Below are 20,738 nucleotides of genomic sequence, written 5' to 3' on the forward strand. Positions count from 1 at the left end.
GTCAAGTTGAAATTTTAAAACTTACCATACTTTCCAGTGATTTTCCATGTTTAGTGTTTCTACGACACATCAGCTCACCATTTATGTTACCATAGGGATGTTCGTATATATTTCCCATTGTTCGGTTTGCTTCTGTTTGTTTCAATTCATTTTCATACACAATGGAAATGTACTGGCACATTGAGTGTGTTGTCCATCACAGTGAACATCAAGTCTGCAGTTAACATAGTGCAGACTTTTCCAATCTTAAACTGGATCACATCATCAGCATCACACAACATTAATTTACCTTTTTTGCTTTTTTTTGCCAGACCTTTGACCAAAATTAATTGAGACTTGATGTTCACTATGATGGATTACAATACACATGAAGTTTCTAGTGTGTGCCTGTTTGTCCTGGAGCTTCAGCTATTTATTTATTTATTTATTGACTTTTCATAACTAACGGATAAAACACTGGCTGCCTGTAACAGCAGGAAAAAGAAACATTAAAAAAAGCCATTGTGTGCATTTGAAAACAGGCAAATAAGAAAAAGTAAACATGCTATTTGTGCTGCAATGGCTCTTCATTTTCTTTCACTATTGATTTATCTGATAATTTCTGGTTTAACCAGTTAAATGTTTGGTCTATAAAATGCCCCTCACATGCTCCCAAAGCCCAAGGTGACATCTTCAGATTAATTGTTTTGTCCAACCAGCAGTGAAAACAGATATTACAATTTCTATAAGTTAAGACATGCAAAAGCAGAAAATCTTCAAATCTGAGAAGCTAAAAAATGACATGATAAATCAATTATCAAAATAGTTACCAATTCATCAAATAAATTATGAAACTTGAAAACACTCTGCAACAGTCCTGTAAGAGGAAACATCAGTGAATGTCAAAAATGATCTTATTCATCCTATGGCCTTTTGTACACGTGCTTTATTATTATTATTATTATGATACTTATGAGTTTTTGGAACCTGACCTGCTTAGTCACATCTCATTCATTGTTTATCTGGATCTTTTGTGGTATTTTGTATGGAATGCCATTAAACTCATTTGGTGAATGTTGTATATAGAAATAGTAGTAGAGTCAGTCTTCTCTGTGCACAGTAACAAATCGTTTTAAAGTTCAAAACTGAGCTTTTTTCCCACCAAGAGCAGATGTTCTGGGAAATAAGTGCATCATCACACTGGTCTTTTTTTTTTTTAAGAAGCAAAACATCTGTTCACAGCTTTGTGAGCAAAGACATGCAGGACACTTCCTGCATGTCTTTGTTTTTACTGTGAAAAGTGGGACCGTTTCTGAAACACAGAGTTCAGCCCTAAACTAAAACTGCATTGTTTTAAAGCTAACTGAATCTTTTTTTTTTTTATAGCTAACTTCACAACCAACTGCTCACACAACTGCTCATTTGCCAAGTGGTCCAAATTAACGGTAAATCCTCCAAGCAGCAGTTTATGGATTCTTACAGGAAATTAGTGTAGCAGAGGCAGAATGTGCTGATTCTGGTGCTGCTAATTAAAAACATGTCTTACCTCTGCTGCGTCTCACTTCAGTCACAGCTCACTGCCTCCTCACAACAGCCTGATGACTCAAACTCAAAGGAAAGTCGGCAGTGGTTTCAAAGAGTAACCCCCCCCCCATTCATTACATTGCCATAAAACCAGTGTTTTAGTGTTAAAGCACTAAGCAGTCCCATGTGTAGAGTCAGCGCAGTTTCACTCTTTGCTCTCACTTGGTTTGCCCTAAGAAGACTCTTTTGGATTCCGTTGGACTCCTCTTTGTTTGGACTTTGGTAATATGTTTGGTCTCTTTTGGAAACTTTATGTTTGATGGTTTTGGATTTAATTTATTTCCTTTTTTATTTTGGAACCTCTTCCCTTGTGTGTCTCTTTGTCTGGTTTCTCTCCTGGTTAATTGTCTGCCCCGCCCTAATGTGTTCCACCTGTGTTCTAGTACCCTTGCCTCCCTTGTGAACTTTAGTCTCTGTTTTCCCCTTTGTCTTTGTCAGTCTGTCTGTCGACCGTCATCTACCTGTTTTACTCCATTACACTCAGTTTGTATTTTTTTTGCAGTTTCCAGTCTCGCCCCAGTGTTCCCTGTGTTCTCTGATTTTCTGTTTTGTTGTTCCCTACCTGGTTCTTCGGATCCCATTTTGTAAGTTTCCCTTTTTGTTATTTAATAAACACCTATTTCCACTTTCACTTGGTTTGTCTGTGTTTTGGGTTCAGTTCTTCCTGCAGACCTAACATCGCTGAGCTCATACATGGCACACAAAGATACCTTTACATCCATAAACTGAAGGGGTACCTGCCCATTTTCTCAAGAAACTCTGTCATTTTAATTACCTCAGTATTCGACCCTAAAACATGACTGAATTCATTTTGATAAAATAATTTGCCCTGTAGCATTTAAACTATTACAATTGTGGTTGGCAAATTGTGACATGTCAGTCATCAATGTGTTTACATGACTTTTCACAAGTGTACTATAACTGGTGATGTAAATACAAGGCTTGGGTAAATCTTAAAAATGATGGCCTAATGACATGTAATGACTGCTCTCACATGAACAGACACATGTGAGATGACATTTTGTGGATAACAGGGTTTTGTAGTAGGTTACTGCAAATGCAAACTGTATATTAACCCTATGTTTCTCTGGGTGCATAGTCTAGCTGGCTTCAGCACATAGGCCCATTCAGCCTGCATTCAACCTAATCTAATTCTGCACTGGCTTGTCAAGACCCTCACAATTTACCTATAGACCTCATTCTCAATGCAGGCAGATAAATAAATGAATATATTGTCATATATATTTACACATGTGATACAAATTGAGTATTTTAAGTATTTTAAAAATATATCCCCCAATGTATTTAAATGTATTCACCAGTTTTTTACATATGTCTATGTATGTTAGGTTTCGTCTGGTTAATGTTCCTTGTTCTGCATCAACACATGGCCCTGAGATGAGGACCAAATAAATAAACTTACCCAATGAGAAACACAAATAATGTAATCCACTTTGTTTAAATGAAACCAAGTATCATTTGAATTAAAATAGTTTTAATTCCACAGCTTTAGCCACAAACATGTCACAAACATAAATTGTTTGTGGCAGTCAAGCCAATAGCAACAACATCAGCACTTTCCATTCAACCATATGAGCTGTGCAACTGAAGCAGACCACTGTTTTTCATGTGTGGATAACCTGTCAATCACATCTCCATTCTTGTAGTGCAACATTAGCATAACAGACATTTGCATACATGAGTGATTGTTTTTGCCTAACTAGTATGAGCATGCCTGCAAATGTGCTTCGAGCTAAAAGCTGACATCATCCTGCTAACACACTCACCATGATATTTAGCAGGGATAATGTTTATCGTGTTCACTACCTGAATTTAGCATATTAGCATGCTAACATTTGCTAATTTGCATTAAACCTTGTGGTGGTGTTAAAATAAGAGTCAGGGGCTCACCACATCCTCTGGGGATTATGACTGTAAAAAATGCAATCAAAGTTTAAAGGCAATCCATGAAATAGCTGTTGACTTATTCCAATCTGGAGCAAAGTGATGGACTAACAGACTGACATAACCATCCCTCGAGCCATTAACATGGCGAAAAAATGATTGTTGGATACAACCCTGAAACAAATTTTTAGAGAGAAGAAAATAAGCATACAAATTTATTGAAAACATATTCAGTGTGTTTGTGTGTTTCAACTGTGCCAGTAAAATGCTGCCCCACAGTGAACTATGATTAGAAAAACAAAAACAAAACTGACCCACGGTGAACCTAATTGCAGACCCTTGTATTGTACTCCTCACATTCTGTTAAGGCTTAACTCTGCTTACTTTCTGTCTTCTCTTCTCCCACACAGATTAACTTGATGGACCGTGATCTATCCAGTTTTGGCCCGGTGCTGGTTCTTTTGGAGTCACTGCTGCATGGTAAATGCGAAAAGATGTTGTCATTGGCCTGAACTAAAAAGAGCTGCAAAATTTTACCAGCTCAAGTTTAGCTCCCTTGGCAAAAAGATAATACGACCTTTTGCTTTATCGACTTAGCGCTGCCACCGAAGGATTACAATGAAAAGAGGATTACTGTCAGAGAGTCCTGCTTGAGCGGAAGACTGATATGAGTAGGAAGATGGTATCTGGATCGAACAAATTGCTTCATCTTGGAGGCAGATAGTGAAAGTCACAGGGTGGAGAAAACGAGTACATGTGTAGCGTGTGGGTATGAGTTTGCCTCATAGGTCAGCTGATGTCTGTATTTGCCTCTCTTCACCCTTCATCTTGAAGCAGTGGTGTTTCTGAGTAATAAAGCTCATTTTCAGCTGCAGATCATTGTGGTGACATTAGCATTTTTCTGACCACAGCCTTCTGAACTCTCTGTGGTTCTGTCTTGGAGAGTTTCCCCAAACACTGTTATGCAATCTCCCAAACATTCCTCCATTTATCACCCTACCCTAAACTTTTCTTTCAGAATCCCTCCCTTCACACTGATTTTGTCTCTTGTTTTGTTTTAGTTATATTTCTCTGTTATTTGTGCTGGATTACCATCAAATATTTTCCTCCGTATCCTCCTTGCTCCCGCAGTTCCTCCTCTCCCACCCACCCCAGTTTCTAATTGGATTTCATTACCATTTCCTTTCAGTTTTTCCCAGCCAGACACTCTGGTTGGGAGGAACAGCTTTAGCTGGATTCTCCTCGGCACTCACGAACATCAGCAGCAGGAGCAGCAGCTCTCAGAGACTTCACTACATCAGCCAGTAAGTCAGCTTTTGTTTTTTTTTGTTTTTTTTTCTGAATTGTGAATCAAAGCTGCTCTTCAGTGTTTCAATGTCAGGGCACACAGGCGAAGTCTGCACATGTCAGGGTGCAGGGCTGAGGTGTGTTTCATAAGTGTAGTGTTGAGAACAGACAAACTGACACTTTCTTTTCTTCCAAAACATCAAGTAAGAAATAAATGACCATAAAGAGCATCATTTTGTAGTGTGTGGATATGATTGTCTGGATTGTATGAAAAAACTTAGGCTGTGGAGGAAGAAGCAGTCAGACTCTTAAGTCATGCATTCAAAATCTTAAGTATTATCAGCAAGATAGTATCAAAAGTAAAAATACTTAATACACAGCAGCGTTAAGCTCTGAGGTCTATATAGAAAATCTGTAAAGTAATCAGTAACTATAGTTAAATAGATAAATTTGGTGGAGTAAAAAGAACAATAATTCCATCCGAAATGTTGTAGAATTGAAATACAAAGTTAAAGTTTAAATGTTTGATTGCTTCCCACTCCTATGTTAAGTGCATTATTCAGCAATACAGGGTTAAAATAAACAACTTTGCCGTCAACAGCCTGATAATGAGTTACAGTAAATAGATAATGTCAATGCAGTCCAGCTGGTCTTAAGGCAATATGCCAAACCTTTCCAAATGGCTGCTGCATGGGTTTGTTAATTTCTTATTTTCCAGACAAATCTGATAAAAACTAAAACTGAATCCAAGTCACTGGACTGGAATTTGAAAGAAACAAAAACTTTCAGCCAAAACTCCAGTCCCGTGATTTAGATTGGATTTTCCTCATGTTCTGTTTATTAAACTGAGAACAACTGGATTTCACCTGATAACGATCACAGTGTCATAAAAAAAAAGATAAAAAAGTCCAACGTGTTTTAAAAAAAAATGACTTGACTACATGTCCTCAAAGTGTTACTTGTTTGCGTGCCTTTATGTAGACAACAAGCTGTTCTGACCGTATAAACTCACTCAGAAGTATGTGAAGTTGCTCCGTCAGCACTGTAGTTCACATATCAGAGGTCTATACACAGTGGGTTCTTCTGTTGCGCAGTGTTTGAGAACTTTCATGTTTCTAATCATCTGAGGGCTACTGAGGCAGACAGCTGTTCAGACTCTCCAGTATTTGTCTGTCCTCCTCTTCTGCCAGGAATTCTGACATGCAAGTCTCCCTCCCTCCTCCTTTTCTCTGACTGGTTCTCTCTTTTCTTTCTGTTTTTTAGTCTCCTCTCTCTCTCTCTCTCTCTCTCTCTCTCGCTCTCTCTCTCTCTCTCTCTCTCTCTCTCTCTCTGTGTGGCTCTCTCCCTGTTTCTGCAGCTGTTGTGGATATACAGTAAGCTCTCGTAACAATTAGGAGACCTTCAGATAGCTGACAGACAGCTTCCATTACTAAACCATAAAGCTGGAGTCTACAAAGCACCCGGTACCACGAGCCAGTAAGCCTGTAGGTCCTCCTGTTCAGTTCATCAGCTCAGATTATGGTCTTGCGACGCCTGTCCTGCTCTCAGACTGACTGCCCAGCAGGGGAGACATTGGAGACGAGCTGGTGTCTCTTCGACCAAAAGTCCTGCAGGAAAAGACATGGGCGCTGCAATACAAACACACTAGGAATTTAGTGATTTTACATGGGGCAGGCAGCCGGTATGTACAGTCTAATAATTCTCTGGCTGTCCATGCAGGGTCAACTGAGGACTGAGGCTCTTGATGCATGTTCACACACACAGACAGGAAACACAGGGAGACAGAGACAGAGGAGAATTTGAGGACGAACCTTTTAACTTTTAGGTGTGACTGCGTGCAGCTTCTGAGTCGGCTGTCTGGAATTCAGCATCGCATCACACTTTTATAAAAAACATCTGGTAAATTGTATTATGTAGATATGAGTAATCCTAATCAGTAGCTGGGGGAATTTTATTATTATTCTTATCCTCCTGAACTGGCTATATCCTCACAGAAACTTGTATCCATCATAGAAATGACATGTTAGAAATACATGTTTGTATTTTGTAAACGTATATTAGTCTGTGATGTAAACATGAAACACGATGGTCGCATGTAAAGAGCAAACCTCCTAACATCTCTTCTGCTTGCCGTTTGGTTGTTATTGAGTCTTCTCTTATTTGTGGTCTCTTTTTTTCCTCTCCTTTTTTTCCCATCACTTCCTTCCACGTGCCTTCCCCGACACAGAGCATGCTGTTCTCAGTGTCATGACTCTCAGCCGCTTACAGTTGAAACCAGAAACTGCACCTGTGTTAATAAACACAATCTCTCACTCTCTCCCTCTCTCTCTCTCTCTCTCTCTCTCTCTCTCTCTCTCTCTCTCTCTCTGTCATTACAGTGAAACCTCCACTTAGGTTTGAATATACATAAATATCCCTATCAAATTTCATGAAAGTGTCTACCTGAGCGGAGAGGGACACATTTAAAATGTCATCTGTTCTAAATCACCGGTTACTTCTGTAGAATTTCTGGAATCTAATGAATGATGTCCTCTCAGTGATGTTTTTATGGTTATTTCAGTTTTGTTTTAAAAAAACAATAAAGCATACACATTATGTGTATGATCAAATATGTTAAAAATACAAGTCCAATTTGGTTTAAGTATTTAAAAAGATAAATATTGTGTTCAAACTCAGCCCATATTATCAGGCAGTTTTGGGACTAAATGTTAGTGTGAGTGATTGCAGCAGTTTCTACTGGAAATCATCCTGCAGCTTTCAACTTATTTTAATGTGTTTTAAATAGCAGTATTAAGCCCGTTAGGGTTTAATATTGTAACAGGTCAGCTGGAAAGCAGTAGCCTAGTGCTTAAATTCATTTGATACAGTAGATTCCCTTTAACTGCCTCAAATTACAACAAGAAAATGAACACTGAATATTATACTGTAAACCCTTGGATTATGTTGTAAAACACTCATTTCAGTGTGTTTATATACACTGCAGTTTCAAAATTGATGTGCTCCTCCAATGTTTGTTATCTGATCAAGTTTGATTTGACTTGATGTTTATAGAGGCTTTTGTGGTGTACTTTTGTTTAATCAGATCTCTATTATCCCACTGTGTTGTCCAGTTCAAACTCTGGTGTTACTCCTCCACAGACTTGTTTGTAAACTATAATGTTTACTTGTAATTTTTCTCTTTTCTCTCACAGCCGTGACACTGCAATGACCTCACTCAGGCTCTTACCCTTGTTGCACTCCCTCCTCATCCTACAAGTCCACCTTTCCGACCAGTTAGAAGACAACAAGATCCCACCCAGTCTGTGTACTGGTCACCCCGGTATCCCCGGCTCTCCTGGAGTTCATGGCAGTCCTGGTCAGCCGGGGAGAGACGGGAGGGATGGGAGAGATGCTGCTCCGGCGGAGAAGGGAGAGAAGGGGAACAGGGGAGAACCAGGTGCTTTATTCAGTGTGTGTGTGTGTGTGTGTGTGTGTGTGTGTGTGTGTGTGTGTGTGTGTGTGTGTGTGTGTGTGTATGTAATGAGTGTCAGTGCTGGATGTTCATGTCTGTGCTGCTCTTCCTCTCCAGGTGAGACAGGTGTGCGAGGCCTGACTGGAGACAGAGGTGAAGCAGGACAAAAGGGGGACAGAGGGCAGGCAGGAGAGTGCGCTGTGGCCCCAAAATCAGCCTTCAGTGCCAAACTATCTGATGGCCTCACTTTGCCCCTCAATGTGGGCGATGCAGTGCGCTTTGACAAGATCATACTGAATGAACAGGGCGACTACAACACAGAGACAGGACGCTTCACCTGCAAAGTCCCCGGAGTCTACTACTTTGCCGTCCACGCCACAGTCTACCGTGCCAGCCTGCAGTTTGACCTGATGAAGAACGGACACACAGTGGCATCTTATTTTCAGTTTTATGGAAACTGGCCCAAACCGGCGTCTCTGTCAGGGGGCTCCCTGCTCCACCTCGTCCCTGGTGACCAGGTGTGGGTCCAGATGGCTCTGTCAGAGTACAATGGATTTTACTCGAGCACCAAGACAGACAGCACCTTCACTGGCTTCCTTGTGTACTCATACTGGAAACACTCTGCTGTGTTTGAATGACATGTGCTAATGTACAAAACAAAGTCATATTCCCCTGTGGGAAATGAACCACAACCTATTTTTTGCCTATTTTATTTTCCTAATTGAGATGTTCTGGATGATGACAAGTGAATCGGCTGTGACGTGGTACAGCTGTATTTGTGTAATAAGTAAAATAACACACCAGACAATGTTACTTGAATGGCACATACCGTACTGGTGAAGTGTGAGGTACATACACTGACCAGCAATGTTTATTCAGTGTCTGTTCTTCAGTTGCAGCTTTTAAACTGTTGTGGCAGTTAATTCTTGTACCAGATGTTGTGACAGCGGCCTCCAGCCAACTCCAGGCCACAAATTCAAACAGCTTTTATGCTATTATTGCACTTTTTTTCTCATCAGTTTCTGCACAGCGAACATGAAACATGAATAAACCATTTCAGTTTTTAAAACACACACGACTGACATTTTTGGCCATAAATACACCCTTTATTCCAGAGAGTGACAAATGTGAAGAGATCAGTTTTGCCAATAACTTCAAACAGGACTGTTGAGCCACTTTTTCAAAATATATCTGCCCGTGAACACCTGTATTATTCTACAGATGTTTATCTGATTTCAGTGGTGGAAGAAGAACCAATGAAACAACTGTAAAAATACTCAAACTCCTATTTAAGTAGAAGTACAGAAGAATCAAAATATACTCATTAAATATACTAAAAGAACTAATTCTGCAGAAAAATGGCCCTGTGACTGCTATGTTATTATGCATGACATATTGTTAATACTGTTGCATCCAAGTGCCATTTTGCTGTTGTAGCTGGTTAATGTGGAGATATACTTCACATGTACAGTTAGTTAGTTAGTTAGTCAGCCCAGGGGTCGGGCTCCTCTGAAGGGTCTTAAAGGCCTCATAGAACCCTATTATCACAACAGAACAGTCAGAACAGCAAACACCCTGTCCACATTTAAGATTAAAACTTTCCTCTTTGATAAAGTTTATAGTTTGGGCTGGCTCAGGTGAGCCCTGAACCATCCCTTAGTTATGCTGCTATAGGCTGAGGCTGCAGGGGAAAATCCCATGATGTACTGAGCACTTCTTCTTATCTCTTATCTCTCTTATCTCTCTCCATGCATTATAGTTTTCTGTAGTTTGTGCTTCTCCACTCTGTCCTCATTCTGCAGGTATCTCTGACTCCAGAGCTGCAGGATCCGGATCTGCTGCTACTACTCAACATCGTCATTACTGACACATCTGATGTGGGTTTCAAAATTCAAGTCAGGGTCTGGAAGCACACCTAGATTTTTTCAAGACAGTGTCAAGTTAGTGCACAGTATCTCTCTGTGGGCCGATATTTGTGCCGATGATTGAACATTTTGTCTTGTCTTTTTTCAATTGCAGGAAATTATGAGACATCCACAGGCTGATTTGATCGATGCACTGAACCAGTTTATCAGTGGGGCTGGTGTCATTTGCGTATCATAAGAATAGCTATGAAAACTGACCCCATGTTCTCTGATGATGTTTCCCAGTGGCACTATAAAGGCTGAACAGCATAAGTCCCAGAATGGATCCTTGAGTAACCCCATGTGTTAGCTGGGGAGTGATAAGCAAGGGAGACAAAGAAATCTGTAGCGGACATATCAGATATAATCCAATTTAAGACTGAGAGAAAGAGGCCGCTTATATGTCTAAAAGTGTTGAGGGTTTATCACAGTATATAACAAGCAGTTTCCCAGTGCTTGAATACAACAGTGTTTACAGTTGTTCTTGGTCTAACTTTTCTCTTTCTCCTCTCTTCCCCAATCCTCTGCTCTAAACCTAACCAGTTGAGGCAGAGGGCCACCCACCCTGAGTCCAATTCTGTCGGAGGTCTCTCCCAGTTAAAAGGGAGTTTTTCCTTTCCATTGTTGCCAAGTGCTTGCTCATGATGGGAACTTGACCTTAATTGAACTTACTCTGTAAAGTGCCTTGAGAATTTGAATGTTATAATTTGGCACTATATAAATACTTATAAAATCTTCAGGGTTTTGGGATGACTAATCTGGTTAAAAAAAAAAAAAAAAAAAAAATTACTTTGGATTTCTCTCTAATGTGGTTTGCTTATTCTTATTGTTTTCTTAATTTTACCTAATTGAGCCTCAAATTGTTATTTAAATGAAACCATCTCTGATGTTTAGAGGGGAAATCACTGTTGCAGCTGCCATCAACTCGGACATCTGAAACAAAACAAAGACTTTTTTGTAAGGAATCACAAGGCAAAAAGATCAGGAACCACTAGTTTTTCCTCTTAAAAATAACTAGTATCTATTGCTGTTAAATGACTGTAGTGGAGTAAAACTGCATATTTCCCTATGAAATGCAGTGATGTAAAAGTTTAAAGGAAAAGTACACATCTCAAAAGTACAGCACTAGAGTAAATTAACTTAGTAATTTTCCACCTCTGCCTGATTGATTTACTTCCATGTGGAACTTTTATTAATCAAATCCAACACCCAGTCCTCTGGTTTTTACCTTAATGAAATAAGGCTGGAAAATATTCATTTTCCACTGGATTCACTCTGTTTACCTCTGCCTAATGATTTCACCAAACGCTGTAAGTACCTTGACAGATTTGTACATTTCAACACTGTGAGCTTGTTAATGTAAGACATCTCCTCCTTTCCATCACTGCTGATAGCTTATGACAAAAGTAACGTATTATTTTCCCAGTTTACTGAGCCGAGCCTCTCCCATTGTCTGTGTCATTTTTTCTTGAGGCCTGATTGTTTATTTAGGAGGGTAAACAGTGACAAGACCACACCATGGACGGCTTTCTGTGCCTGTCAAATACACCACCACAGACATGAGGAAATGTTATTTTCCCTTCACTCCCCAAGTCTCCTACATATAATTAAGGTCTAAATATATCCTCATAACTTTTCCCTCTAGGGTAGAATGAGAGCAGCAGGGAGTTAATCAATCCTCCTCTGGCATTAATCAGTTATTTCCATTAGTTCACAGCCTGTAAATTGAAGCCGATGTGCCAAGCAGACAATGACATCACTCTCTGACAGAGCTGGGCGGGGGGGGGGGGCTTGTTTGGGGGAAGGAAAGTTAGGCAAGAGTTTGACATCTGGATTAAAATGTAGATGCAGATAGGGTTTAGTTATAGTGAGATGATATGATGGACAAGAGTGTGTACATGCACTGTAGAAGAGGCAGGGCCAGACTGATGATTTTAGAAAATACTTAGATCAAAACTCCCCCAGCTGAACCCCGCCACTGTATATTTGACTAACTACCGAAAATGTCTCTCACATTATCAATTTATTTAAGTTAGTTTATATTCTGAACATTTTATGTCCCTACATGATGTTTTGAAGAAATATTTTGACACTTCTACCCAAAATACCCATTTGTACTGGAAATATTTAGACATTCCTACAATCGTGTTATCACTGTGAGACAGAAGATCACACAAATTGTGGATTTGACACTTCAGTTCTATATGGATCAAAACAAACCAGATGAAACATGTTAATCAGTGAGCATTAGAGGTGCTGGTAGGCAGATTTTTTTTGCCTTTTGAAGAGCCAGACTAGCTGTTTCTGCCAGTTTCCTGTATTTATACTAAGCTTAGATAGAGTGGTAACAATCTTCTCAGCTAACTCTCTGCAAGAGAGCACACAAAAACTATTCCTTTAAAGCTTTTTCCATACTGCCAAGGAATTATTGTGGTAAAATAATAGAACCCTGGACTATAATTCAAGTTTATTTGGAAACAAATTTAAAGATATTTAGTTAAAAAAAAACAAAACAGAATCACAACGTCTAAAACCTACCCATGTGTAATTTGTGTATAATTGTAGAATATAAACTTCTCATGCCGACAAAACCCCCCAAATTACTAGAAACAAGGAAACAAGGACATGACCTCATTGTCCTCAGTGAGAGGGTTTCTCCAAATTAAAATTAAGATCTGTTTATAAATGATGGGAGTCATGCAGCTAGAATCTAGAGGAAATATACTGTTTCCAGTGATGTTTTCCTCAGTGATTTGGCATCACTTTCATCAGAGGTGGCTCAGCTAAAGTTGATGTTGTTACTCAATCCAGCAGGGGGCAGTGTTGCATCAGTGTTCAGCAGCTAAAACACTGTTTGAAGGAACATCTGCAAAGGAGAGAGTCAAGCATCATCATTTTGCGCTTCAGATTATTTGGACAGGACTTATCGTTTCTACCAGCTGTGTCAACAGACCCGAGGTGCCTTTATGATGAGTGCAACAGTGGCTGTGCATCTGAGAAATCAGACAGGAATGTATGGTACATTGGCATTTTATTAATTGCTCCAAAGTGACTCCAGCATTGATTGATCATAATCTTCCTTTAACAGAATTTACAAAGTAGAAAAAGAAATGAAGCTGGTTTCTTTCAAAACCAGATATCAACCACTTGAAAAATGACACTTGCTCTCAAGAGATTATCAACACAAAATTAAAGCCAATTATGCATATTTAAATAATGAATACATCACTGATAAATTATTGGAACTTTTATGGACATTATCCTCAAATGGAGAAAATATTTGCACAAAATGAAGTGCTCAGACATAGAGTGGACAGATCAATAAGTAGACCTCGCTGTGCTCTTCTCTGACTTTGGGTTACACATTGAGGACTATTTTATTTGCTTTTGGATTTAAATGTATTCTCATTAATTTGTTCCTTTATAGGTCTACCCATATCCTAGTTTTCTAAAGGATGCACTGAGGAGTAAAACAGTAAGTAATCACAAGTAATCTAGAGAGCTTTTGTTGTTTTTGGACTTTCAAGATCAACATTTGAACTTTAGTTTAAAGTAAAGTTTAATGAAATATTTTACTGTACAAATATTAATCAGCAGACTACAGTTATGCTGCTGTGGCACAATCTGGAAGAAATTCCACTGAAGTTTCCTTTGAGCTTCAGTTTCCCTTGTAAGGTAATCACTGGGAAGATTTCTTTGAAGAAAAAAATGCTCAGTTCAGTCTTTTGGAGGGTATTATTGAAACGGATATTCACTGAGTGTTTGGCCTTTTTTTTTTTTTTTTACTGCACGTAGTGACTAAGCAAACTCTTACTTTAACCAGTTATCAAAAGAACTAGGTTTGTAAGAGCAGCTAACTTTTGTGTTCTTCTTGGGTGATCCAATGCCCATTAAAAGTTTTCATTTCATGGTGTAGATTCTGCCTGGACACTGACTACATCTATGTTATACATCAACTGAAAGCCCTTGACTTGACACAGGTGACTTCTAATGGCTGCACCAGCGTTGATTCGAGTTAAAGGGGGTGAACCCTGATGAAAACATATATTTTGTATGTTATATTTGTAGCTCAATTAGATGACTTTGTAGAGATGTGTTTTCAGTTTGACATTAAAGGATTTTTTTTTCTGTTAATCAGTGTCAAAAAAGCAACATCAAATCACCTTTGATTCAATCTAGGAAACAAAGGGTGAATGTTTTCTATGGGCTCTGTATTTAAATCACTAGCAGATCCTCTATTTGAATCATTTTGTGAGTACTCTGTCTTTTTGTGTGAAAACAGTGATACATTTCACTGCATCTCATTTCTCTCTCAGTCTGAAGGTGAAAGTTCAAGTACTATGGGGTGAGAAGTGGGGGCTCCTAACCGGCCCTGTGACCTGATGGCCATCATCCAGCTTCCTACTTCAGGAGTCCCCAGCTTTAATCTGTATGCCACCCATAAATCACACACTGCATTTATTCAAGGCTATCAGGATGGTCTGGAACAAACATCTTAATTACAGTGGAGTCAGGGTTGGGTTGAGGCCAAGGCTAATGAGCTGCCTGTGTCTTCTCTTTTATCTCATCACATTACTGTCAACCGGTTGTTTTCCTTTTTCATTTCACTGACACTGTTTCCTCTCTATTTTGTCTCCTCTCACTTTTTCTAAATCTCCATATTTTATCTACTATCTGTCTATGAAATGTTGGTCTCTTTTAAACTGTTGTTCTTTGCATCATGATGTAGGGCTCATGTCACATGAGGCTTGCCAAAATCAGAGATAGAAAGGAAATGCTCTCATTGTTCATGACCCCCCACAGGGAGGTCAGTGGTCGAGGTCAACTCCACAGGACTGCTGTTTGTAGCTATTCGCCTTCTTGATGTTTTAGCAGGGCAGACACTGACTGTTCTGATCACTTGAACCTTTCTGGTTTTGAAGAGGTTTTCCCACTTGTTAAGACGCTGAGATTAAAGCACACGATGTAGAGATGATGGAGAAATCATGAGTCAAAGCAAGTAATGGAGGCAGTGGTCATGAACAGAAAAAGTAGAGCCTGAGTGATGCAGGGAAAAGTGCACTAGAGTTTGACATGTTCCCACACTGCTCTCGGTCAGGATCACCAGGGTCAGAAGGAAGAGGTCGAATCCCTGGGGTATAAAGCTCTCCTCAGTTTACTCCTCCCTGCTGTTCCCCTGATATTAAACTTCCTCTCCTCTGTTAACACCATCCTCATTTACAACTAACACATAAACACTGCAGAGGCTGGACTCGTGGGTCGGGAGACAATAAACAGCCCCTGGATTTGTTTTCTGATCCCAGTTAACAACATTTAGTTTACTTTGTGGTCATCAAGTAGAAACCTCCGTTATAAAGATGAGAGGATCAAATCAACAGTAAAAGATGATTAATAATAATAATATAAATAATTAATATACAATTAATCATTAATAACATCAAACTCTTATTGAAAAAACCCCCACTAAAATTCAAATATATTCTAGATTGATGTCATTAAGTCCATTCTTTTATCTTTATGTCTAATGTGGAGCTGGGGATATTTTTAGAGAGAACATTGGGAACAAGAATGAAGCCTCTGAAGCTGTGAACCGCAAAGCTCTGGTGAATTGTGGTCCCTTATGACCATTACCCCCCTTCTAACCCTGCAACCCTTCTACAGCCCCAAGACATGAACTAGCCTATCTCTGAATTCAGCTGTTGCATTATCTATTTAAAATATCATTATCTTAGAAAAAAAATTGTAATCTCATGTGTCCAGCCCCCCTGAATGCATCACAGTCTGCATAAGAGGGACCCCCTCAGACATACAGCAGGCTGTGTGGGCATCATGAAAATGTGGCAAAATCAGTAAAACCAAATTTGGTAAAAGACGGAGAGGCCAGCACTTGAAATATGTGCCTTTTTGCCAATGCAGAAGCACACGCTGCTGTAAACTAATCTGTGGCTGGGAGGATATTAGAGTTGCCCTGCTTATTTGTTTGAACTATTTTCTGTTACTTCAATGTACATACATTTTAGATCTGAAATAATTATTCTATTGATTGATTAGTTGATTGACTCATTTTGATAATTGATTCATTGTTTAAGTCATTTTGTGAGCAAAAACTCACTGGTTCCAGCTTCTCAAATGTTAATATAATCTGTTTTTCTTTCTTTTCAATCATCCTACGATGAATATGTTCAGATTGTTGTCAGGACAAACGACACTTTAAGACATCAGACTCTTGGAACTTCCGTGGGCATTTTTTGCTGACACTCTATAGATTAATTGATTAATCAACAAATGAAAACATGCATTAGTTGCAGCCCTAATAAATTAACTCAAGTGTTTGATATACATGTGTCTCCTGTTGTGCATATATATATAATATATACATATATATGTATATATTATACATGTGCATGTATAATGTGTTTGTTAAGTTGGTGAAGAAGATCCTGAAACTGTTTTGTCTCTTTTTATTTATTATCAACAGAGGACTTGCCATTATGTGGCAGCCACAGCAATAAAAAACCCATGTTACATTCATGTCTTCAAATCACATTGTCCCACACTGTGTCATACATGCTGCCGGTAGCAACAGATGATGGTCACGTGAGCCGGTTTTCAGTTCACTGCAATCTCTAGTTAGGAATGCTATACTGTACACTGACATTTTAGGAATACCTGAGAGAAGTAGTAGTCCATAATGACTACAGTCTGGTCTCCAGAAATCTTTGACAACTGACATTCAGATCACGTTCATAAATGATATCTGTGAAATGTAGCAAGGAAAACGGTAATGTTTTAGCTCCAGTCACAAATATAATGCAGAAATCAAATGTCTTCTAATCATACAAATTATTTAAAGAAAAAAAAAAGAACTTTTCAAAAAGCAAATGAGGGCATATGACAGACAGCACTTTCCCCACATGTCTGCATATCCCCCCACCATCAACATCAATACACTAAGTGGTGTCACAAAATTGCCCTGTAAACCTTAAACACTGATCAATATCAACACTTCAGCCTCAACAGCAACAAATGAAAAACAAATGCAAATGAAATTGTGAAGCCTTATTAGTTTATGGTCCTTTTATAAAACAGAAATCTATGTGTTATTACAAAGGCAATGGAAAGGGAAAACCTTTTATGGATTATGTGTTGGTGGTGACTGTAATACGCCACTGATGGAAGACTGGAATAAGCCCTATCAATAGAACAAATAAATGGAATAAAGTTGTATTTTATCATCACTGACTGGAAAATTATAAATCACTTTCCTAAAATACAGGAGACTTTTTTGTTAACTCTTTACATGGCTCTACGAAGCACAGAAATTTACTGACATATATTTAAATGGTAAAGGCTTCCACTGCAACAAAAAGTCATGGTGTCGCATTGAATACACTGTTAAATATACAGCATGTGTGGAATCACTTGTATGCTCATGCAATAAAGCACAGTTTGTTTTTAAGATATGAGCAGTGGTAAGCATTTCAGCATCAGAAAGGGGGGGCAACTATGGGTTACCATGGCTACAAGACCTGAGACTCAACGTGGCAACACTGAATCATTTAAACAGGCGCATTACAGTGCCAAAACAGAGACTCTAGCTGTGACCCAAATCCACCTTACAGACTTATTTTAAGCAGGATATTTAGTATGTTGTGTGTTCACACTTTAAAAGCAACAAAATGAAGTAAACAGTTAGTGTGCATACAAAAAAAAACCCTTCTATTCTCCCACAGTTCAATGCGCAAAGGACACACACACGAAAGAAATTTAATTGTGGACAGTGGTGAAACAGTCCAGCTACATTTTTGGAAAAGGATTTTGCAGTCTCTTTTAGAGCTGCAATGATTTGTTGATTAATCAGTCGATAGGTAGAAAATTAATCTGCAGGTATTTTGGAAATGGATTAATGGTTTCAGCCATGCCAAACCTTTGCTGGTTCTAGCTTCACAAAAATTTTTTGCTTGTTTTTTCTTTTATTATATATTTTTTTAGACTGAACAATCAATTGAGAAAATAATCTGCAGATTAATGGATAATGGAAATAATCGTTATATAATCGTTGCAACCCTGGTCTCTTTATTTGGTGGTGGCACTTCAGCGCCTGTGCATGTGTTTGGTATTTCTCTTCTGAACTGCTGGCAGAGAACACAGATCAGAAACCAATTTTTTAAAGATAAGTCTGGTGATATTCTCTATTTTTATTATCAATAAATCCAGAACAAATGATAAAACCAGTCACAGCCCATTTACACCTGTTTGCTCTGTTTACTCCTGTGAAATTTGTTAAAAACTGCAGAGGCCAGTTGTTTTAGGTTGTTTAAAAAAAATAATAAAACAATACATTTATGAGCTGTTTTATTTAAGATTTATTGCGTTTATTTATTATATCTTCAGTTGGAACGAATAGGCTTGGGTCTGAGTACCACAGTCAGGGAAGAGAAGCAGAAAGTACTGGGAGATTGAGTTATCAATGCTTTGTTACTTTTGCTGTTATCATGGGATTTGTTGACAGCACGATAAATATAGAATGTCACCAGACGTATCCTTTAACAAAACCTGGTAAAACATAAGTCATACAGCATCAATTCAATTGTGGTAAAACATTAAGCATAGATACTGATTATTAGGCTCCTTAGTGTCAAAAACCCATAGATATACTTCCACTGGTCCCTCATAGATACACGTCCATAGTGTTGAGGATCATGTGTCGACAGAGCGGGCAGTTGTGTTGGTAGATAGGCTGCCTCAACAGGATGTCTGTACAGTCTCTACACAAGCAGAGGTGTCTGCACGGCAGCAGCACCACCGTCTTGGTACAGTCCTGACAGATTACACACTTCTTCCTGTCCTCCTGCTCCTTCAGTAGAGTCAGCAGATTCTCAGCAGGCAGAGGTTTACAGTCTTTGCCTGAAGATGACTGCTTCTTTAGTGGTCTGTCTGTACTGGAGGAGGGGAAAACTAAATCCAGCATCTCCATCTGGTGGGCTCCATCTCCTGCTCTTCCATCTGGTGGGCCCCGCCGCTCCTCGCCGGGGTCGCCGTCGCCTCGCACTCTGTTGTTGTTGTACCTGTGGAGGTGTGTCCTAAGCACCAGACCTAGTTGACTGCTGTGTCGCATCAGCTGCTGCCAAAGTCCTCTCTCCAGTAGGTAGAGGTGATGGAGTATCCTTTGCAGGCGTTGCACGTTACCATGTATCACATGTGGGGCGCTCCGCAAAGTTGAGGCAAGGTGGTGTAGAGCCAGAAGCAGTCTGCGCAGAGCAGGAAAAGAACTGATGTAATCCAGAATTCGCACAGTAGCCTGCCGGGTCTGTGCTGGGTTCAGGTAAGCCATGGTAGTCACAGCGATAGTGACTGTGAGCAGGAGGCCGTAGATGTTCAGTATGAAGATGCTGATGAACATGTGCACCAGTGAAACCAAAAAGTCCAAAACCAGCTTACAGGGCGACCACAGGAAAGCTGATGTCCCAACCAAGCTGCTGTACAGAAAAGTGAGGGAGGTCAGCGTGAGCTCCAGCACCTTCTGCAGCGGGCTGGAGACTGTCTGCCACACACTGACCACCGCCAGGTACACATTCTGAGTGGCAATGAGTGCAAAGTTTACCACCGTGTTAGTGAAATAGACCACCAGGCTGACAGCGATGCCACAGCCCTCCAGCACCAACAGCAGACCTCGACACAACTGCTCCTTCCCCCGGAAGAGGACGTGAATGGACAGGTAACCCACCATCTTGAGGCTCTCTAGCAGCCCCTCCAGAGCCAACACCAAGCTCCCTAACATGGTGACAGTGCTGTGGGCGACGTTGGAAGTCGCCTCTGCCATGGACACCAGGCAAAAGACGATGAAGTTTCCCAGCTCCAGCACTGAGGCGAGGAGGAGGTTGGGCAGGCTGTTTATGAAGGTGATAACCCCCAGCAGAGTCCGCACCACGGTGTGGACGATGAGAAAATTCAGGTCCAGGAGTAAACAAACGGCGTCCAGGCATTTTCCTATGGTGGAGATGACAACGTTCACCAAACCCATGGTAATGTATCTTCAGCTTATCGATCTTTGTTCACAGGTGGTCTCCGTGGCAAAATCCATGTCCTGATTATTTGCTCAGAGTGAGACACTCGGACGTTACATCTTGTTCAGGCAGTTAGCTCGTCCCGTGTGTTAGCCGAACCCGCACGCCATTCCGCGTTTTGTTAAACGATAAACTGAATTGATTTTCATTTTCGCTTCATCTTTGCTCGGCTAAAATGACGAGCTAACACCATAAACACACGCGTTACACAGAAGCGGATGTTTGGTTTCAAAAGATAGCCAGGAACTTCCGTTGATTTTGGGGGTTTCGCCTCTGCTCTCCGTTCAGAAAATGTTCCAGAAACTATTTATTATTCAGGCAGTCACTTTACAAAAGATTTAATGTGCAAAAACAAACAGGCAAAATCAAGAAAGACGAGGAAAAACACACAAAAAGCTTCAATATGTTTGCCGTTTTTCCCCTCGTCGCCATGTTTGTTTTGGTCGTGTCAGCTGACCTTACTATTCTCTTTCCGGTGCGTTTTACAAAATAAAATAATTTATACGTATCCATATATTCATTTAGCTCATTCACAGTATCGTGCACTGCAGTAAAGAACAC

General features: G+C 39.8%; 2 protein-coding genes across 2 annotated transcripts; one reads left to right on the forward strand and one right to left on the reverse strand.

Moving 5' to 3' along the window:
- The first annotated feature begins 4,533 nt into the window (after positions 1-4,533).
- On the forward strand, positions 4,534-9,277 carry c1qtnf5 (C1q and TNF related 5). Its single transcript, XM_022753833.1, has 3 exons — positions 4,534-4,772; positions 7,947-8,191; positions 8,324-9,277. Exons 2-3 carry the CDS (start codon positions 7,960-7,962, stop codon positions 8,842-8,844), a joined length of 753 nt encoding a protein of 250 aa, XP_022609554.1. The 5' UTR covers positions 4,534-4,772; positions 7,947-7,959; the 3' UTR covers positions 8,845-9,277.
- A 7,294-nt stretch (positions 9,278-16,571) lies between these two features.
- rnf26 (ring finger protein 26) lies at positions 16,572-20,614 on the reverse strand. Its single transcript, XM_022753853.1, has one exon. The coding sequence runs from the start codon at positions 20,132-20,134 to the stop codon at positions 18,782-18,784; it is 1,353 nt and encodes a 450-aa protein (XP_022609574.1). The 5' UTR covers positions 20,135-20,614; the 3' UTR covers positions 16,572-18,781.
- Positions 20,615-20,738: the final 124 nt, after the last annotated feature.

Source organism: Seriola dumerili, unplaced genomic scaffold (genome assembly GCF_002260705.1).
Source record: "Seriola dumerili isolate Sdu_G_001 unplaced genomic scaffold, Sdu_1.0 BDQW01000199.1, whole genome shotgun sequence".
Taxonomy (NCBI): domain Eukaryota; kingdom Metazoa; phylum Chordata; class Actinopteri; order Carangiformes; family Carangidae; genus Seriola; species Seriola dumerili.